The sequence below is a fragment of the Pinus tabuliformis genome, chromosome 3_2 (assembly GCF_031772625.1).
Source record: "Pinus tabuliformis cultivar Carrire ecotype Pingquan chromosome 3_2, CPIR1, whole genome shotgun sequence".
NCBI lineage: Eukaryota > Viridiplantae > Streptophyta > Pinopsida > Pinales > Pinaceae > Pinus > Pinus tabuliformis.
Window position 1 is genome coordinate 446,755,745 of NC_142302.1, and position 6,176 is coordinate 446,761,920.

General features: G+C 36.6%; 1 protein-coding gene across 4 annotated transcripts in view; it reads right to left on the reverse strand.

Annotated features, from left to right (window-relative positions):
- SOS4 (pfkB-like carbohydrate kinase family protein) overlaps window positions 1-4,960 on the reverse strand; it is a 313,487-nt gene extending 308,527 nt beyond the window's left edge. The window contains exons 1-2 of one of the 4 annotated variants that reach the window (XM_089416508.1): window positions 4,548-4,960; window positions 4,260-4,368 (exon numbers count right to left, since the gene is read on the reverse strand). In XM_089416508.1, coding sequence (XP_089272634.1) covers window positions 4,260-4,368; window positions 4,548-4,609 — 171 coding nt within the window. In that variant the 5' untranslated portion in view covers window positions 4,610-4,960. Of the gene's footprint in view, window positions 1-4,259; window positions 4,369-4,453 lie in introns of all 4 variants that reach the window. The other 3 variants (XM_089416505.1, XM_089416506.1, XM_089416509.1) reach the window with 3 other exon arrangements.
- Window positions 4,961-6,176: the final 1,216 nt, after the last annotated feature.

A 6,176-nucleotide genomic window follows, 5' to 3' on the forward strand; every position in this document is an offset into this window, starting at 1 on the left:
AGTTGTCTTGCTCTAAGAAGGATCTCTTGAAGAAGCAGAATTATGTTTTTTGCAGCAGCTACATGACCGAAGTTGCAGAACAAAGTTGTAGAACGAAGTTGCAAGGTCGAAGTTGTGATCGAAGTTGCAGCTAGAAGTTGGTTGATGCAAGATTGAGTTGTGATATTGGAAGGGCTGACTTGGTACTTGGAGGAGGACTTGGTCTAGGGTTTGGGTCTTTGTGGTCTCATTTGAAGCAGATTCTATAAGAAGAGAAGAGTTTTTGGGTTTTCCCCTTGGAGGGGTTTTGCCCTGGCTTGGAGCCTAACTTCTGTGTCCACTGTCTTTATTATTTTGCTCTTGATATTTGTTTGATGAAGAAAATGTAATAAAGAAACACAAGAAGAATAATAAAGTTCATAAACAAGTATTAAGGAAAAGGAAAATTGATTTAATAAGCTGCCACATTGCAATCTTCTATCAGTTTGCTGAGGTGATAGTGGTGGCACTCCCAATATTGCCCCCAATCTAGGTTGCTTAGTGAGCCTTTGTACTAAGATGCTAGATTTTTGCAGTAACACCTCTCACTCATGAGATCTTTTGTAACTGCACCTATATTTAGTGTTTATTAACTCCCACTCATAAGTGTCAGTCATTGAGCATTATAACTCCTCTTTTCTGAAATACTTAAAAGTGGGTAGGATCACTAACTATAAAATGACTCTTAGGCATTAGAGTAAGGAGCTTTTATCAAGAGTACTATTGCAGGTAGTCTGGAAGAGACCATTTGGGTCAAGAGCAAAACCCATACTGCATTCTATTTGCCCTAATTTCGTGTACATGCCTTCTCAGGAGTGTTTTGTTCTTATCTATTATGGATTTCAAATTCAATTATTGTTGCCAGTAACTATTGCTGCACTTTATTCGGTTTGTGCTTTAAAATGTGCTATCAAATGTGCAGCTGAATACTGATGGAATTTCTACTGTTGTTACTGAGCCAAAGCTGCTACTGCTGAGTTTATTGATGTCACTACTGTTTTCTTTGTTATTTACTACTATTAGCACACTATCAGGTTCAGATTATATATATTTAAGTTTCAAAGTTTCAGTTTTCCTGCTGTGAGTTTCTTTTAGTTTTGAAAAAAAGTCAGATTTCAAGTTTAGGTTCATGAGATTTTATGATGCTCTTGAGGCAAGGATTCAGTGGAGAAAAACGTGTTGATATTGCTAGAATACCCAAGACCTCCCTCTCTGGGATTCTCAATACTAATGGTCTTGGACTAAGACATGATAAAGTTTAATATTCCTCAGTATCGTGTTGGCTTTCAAGCTTCTTTAGTTAATGTGGAACGAATTATCCATTGGATAGGAACACCAAGAAACTCAATTATGATGAACTAAATGCATGAGCCTTAAAATCACTAGGAAAATCAATTAGTTGCAAATTGAATGCAAGATCATCATTGCCAGATTTCAAGCGTGCTTTAGGATTTTCACTACCACCCATGTTTACTATTCCTCTTGCCAGTGCCCCACCAAGAAAGCTTATAAACAATAGACTTCTATCTTAAGGACCTTTCTGTGGTCCCCAGGTAAGGGCAAGAACAGCCTAGCTAGAGCCTAGAATTAAATGAAACTTCATTGCCTCAGTAAGGAAGGAAACAAAGACCTTTTTGACATTCCTGAGCAGGGTGCATCCCTTTGTGCCACTAGATTAACAATTGTCGTACCCATGTAAAACAACAAAAGCTAGAAAACACTCGTGAGATTTAATTTTACCTCTGGCACTCCTTGGCCTTCACTCATGAATTCTATCACCTTCTTATCTGACATCAGAGTTGGAGGCTCAAATGTTTTCCAAAGTTTATGGGCTGCCAAGGAAAAATACAATCCCTTTCTTGATTGCAGAGGCTTTGATCCCAACAGAGGTTACTTGGCAAGCCAACTATGAATTTGGTGAGCACAGAATTTTAACAATGATAATAGTTGTTTGGCCGAGGACCACTAGTTTAAAGGCAAATGACAGAATAAAAAGCCTTCTGTGCCCTTGCAGAAATGTATGATTACCAAAATTACCAAAACATGACTTCATGAGCTGGGAAGACCTTAAGTAAAAATATAGGCTCAAAGTACTAACAAATTTATTTATCAAGTGTTTGTGGACTTTTACTTAAAGATATGTTTCCAAAGTTGGCAACTAAGAAATATATTAATGGGTAGAGGGACTAGATATGAAAATTCTTTCAGCACTTTTAATCTATCTCTGCTGCTAAAATTTAGAGTTGTTTCAGCCACTTGGGCCTGACTGAAGGACTGAATAGATGGAAATGATGGGGCCCCACTTTCAAATGGGCTGCAAATATTTTCACCTAGTTCTCAGTCAATCAATACCTGGTTGACAGAAATAGATTATGCAAGATGAGCTTTAACCTCTCACAAGGAAGAAACGGTTCTGCATTTACTCTGGTTCTGCCACTTGGACAAATCTACCTGTTTGTGGGTCTCCACCCTTGCCAAATCTCACTTGCATGGACAACTATAATGGTCAACAGCGTTAATACGGACAATAAGCCCTGACATTATAATTTTAATTTTGCTTGATAACTTCTAAAGATAGAAACTTTGTATTGTGTTTGGAATCCTTTGGATTCATAACTTTGCCATTTTTTATTATGCCACTCTAGAATTGAGCTTTAATTTTTATTTCCAAAGACATATTACACACTCTTTCCTTATGCAGATTTGTAAGCAGGCCAGCAAGGTATAGTGGGAGCTTAAGCATCTGGTGGAACACCTAGAGCATTAGGTGTCAGTTCCCTGTACAGCAAGCAGAGAGCACCCACCTTAACCATGGCAAGCTGGACACAAAACAGTTCAAAGCAGAGCAAATAATGGGGGCAGGACGCATTCTAATATCAGAGGTCACCAAGGTGGAAGGTGCACCATGCATACAATCAGCATCTGGAAGGCCGGAAGTATGGAATTTTGATGGTTGACCCCCTTCCCAAGAATGGGGAAGAAATCTTGGAGATGGAGCAGGGTGAAGTGTAAATATGTGCAGGGATAAGGTGGAAGGGTGAGGTACTTCACCATCCAATGTAGGAAATCCTCCAATTCCCAAATGATTAATCGACCTTTGCAGTACAGTTTATCGCTCTTAAAAGACTTAAACTTGATTTATGAACTCAGACTCATAAACTTTGGACTTTAGTTCCATTTTTTTGTTTTTTGTTACACCATTTCTATCTTTAAAGTTTAGATGGGTTAGTCTTTAGTATTTACAAGCGTCAATTTTGTTTCAGCATGTTGAATTTTGAATATGAGATTTTCCTCTGTAGTTTTGCAGAGCTTGCATTTCCTCCTTGAACCCGAGAGTGGCTGCATATTTGTAAAATGCTAATGTAATTTTTTATACAAGACTTCCTTCTGTAGTTTCGCAGAGTTTGCATTTCCTCCTCAAACCCAATAATGACTGCATAATTCTAAAATGTTAACGTTTCCAATTAATTGAAGTAGCATTTGCAAGAAAGGAAAAAAAACAAAGGCACATGCCTTCACTAGTTGGGCATCATTTCAAAAACCAAAGGTCTGGACTAAGAATGCTCTCCGACACAGACAGGAATAAACTAAAAATCTTCAGTGCCTTGTAAATGCCATTTAAACATGATGTAAAGGACAATGAATTTTTCACCCTTGAATGAAAGGTCACATTTAAATTTATTAATATTGGAAATGGATAACTAGTCAAGCAAGTAGCCTAAACAACTCCATATCCAATGCCCCACTCTCACCCCGGTGCTATTGTGAAGCAGAGTCAAAACCAACCTGGCTGACCCCAAACAAGGAATGGCGACCTGCGAATACAAAACTTAAAACCATATGAACATAGTACTAAAATGGTATAATTGTCTTTGATATACAATTTTTTTTACAAGATGATTCCTATTATCAGGGTCAATGTCGAATATGACCTATCCCATTTTGGGAATATTACAATGGCTTATAGTATCTATTTGGCCAAATGCAACCGGCTTGCACCTTGCTTGGTGAGATATACAGTCCACAAAAGGGTGAAACTTGTCTATGAAGGAATTTAAACATTGGTGGATAAGAAATTCCCTTGCTATACCAATTAAGCAAGATCCGTCTATTCTTCGATATACAGTTTCTGGTAGCTGTTAGCATGTTCCCATAAGTCGAACAAATAATGTAACTGAAACTTGCTGAAATGAAAAAACAAATTGTCGTTTGTAAAATTCAAGCAGGTGTATTTTAGGCACCTGGACAGTATGAGATTGAATGCTGAGTACACGGCCCGTGGCTTGAGGTAGAACAACGGACAGAAGCGGAGCCATTTGAACCTGCGACTTCGTCGTCGTTGTGTTAATACTGCAACAATAAAACCAAAATAACTACTTTGATATGATGGGACTGTGGGTGTTAGTACTTTTACAGGAGACTGACCGGAAATTACAGAGGGACAAAACAAAAATAACTATTTTGCATATGATGAGAATGTGGGTATTAATAATTTTTACAGGAGACTGAATATATCGACCGGAAATTACCAAAAAGATCTGAGAGATCTCATGATACATCCCTTATATAAGGATGGTCTTACAGCCGGCATCGTTGACGAAACCAAGTAAGAATAAATAAATAAGAAATCAATTTGCACGAGACTTGAAAATGGTGCAAAGTTTTATTATTCGTTAACCAAAGAGAATAGGATTTTGCTTTGAAAATCGGTTCTATTGCTTGACCATGGGGTTGGAATTGGAAGGAGGATCATTCCTCGATTCAGAAGTACAATATAAAAATGCTCCTGACATATGCGTCCAATACAAGTGTACGGCATCCATGTGCACACGATATCCGCGTGCCAAATTTTGTAAACTTTTGGGGCAGGGAAATTGGTACTGATTTTACATTATTACAAATTTGCAGATGAAACTTCAAAAATAGAAATTCCCTAGATGAAACTTCAAAAATAGAAGTTCCCAAATTCTTGTTATTGCAAACCATTGATGTCCGAGATTGTCTTCGGTATCGTGACGATTTATAATGATTAAAAAATAGGTCTTCGGGTTTGTTGTGAGTGGCTTGTATATTTTTAGCATTCCTAGTTGTGTTTTCAATTATTGGTGAGCAATTTTGGTTGCAATACTAAATAATTAAATTTTAAAATTAATATTAAAATAAATCATTTTTATAAGTAGATTTTTTCTTTTAAGATGCTAAGGTATTGACAAAAGTAAGGTATATTTTAAAATGTATTATCGTAAAATTGTAATATAAATATAGTTAATAATAACCTGTGTCTTTTTAATATAAAATTAAAATTAAATATTATATCTATAATATAGTATTGGAATCTTTTTATATCAATTTTTTTTAATCTTTTTAAATATTTAATATTTAAAGTTAAAATGGTTAAAATAGATATGCATAGGTATATTTAGACTAGTCATATGTTTTATGGTTTTTCTAGATTGTTTCATTGTTTTTAGTTGCAAAAAACTCTCGCATTTGAACTTGAAATTGGGAATTTAGACTAAAGTTATCAAATATAGAATATTTTTCAAGGGTTGACGAAGACTAACTAGAAAACTGAGTTAAAGAACCTATTATATATATATATATATAAAGGTGAATATGGCACCAAGTGTGATACACAATAATAATAACACCTTTTGCCTCCTCATTTGACCTCTACCAAGTGTTTGTTGCATCTTGTGGATGTAAGTCCATTCACCCCAAGTCATTGTCCTCAAATTATGTGCACCAAGTTTTCATTGCACATTCCAGGAATAGATCAATATCATCTAAGACAATGGGATATGCATTAGGGGTTTCGTTTAGCCACCCCAATGGAATGTTGGACTATATGAAGACAATACAATTCAATTGTTAGCCCTAAGGGTTAGCTCAGTTGATCGAGTTCTCATTGTTAAGTAACTTGCCAGTTGGGAAGTCACGGGGTCAAATCTCCTCGACGCCCTTGGGGTTAGGCCCTGCTTGTTTGGCCGATAGGTAGATCCCTTCGGGTTGATTTGCCTGGATTTTTCCTGTGGATGTAGCGGCCACCAAGTGTCCGTGAACCACCCTTAAAAAATTGGGGAAAAAATACAATTCAATTGTTGTTGTTCCAAAGGGGTTCTCTTATTTGTGTGAGTGCCTTCAAACACAAACTATTT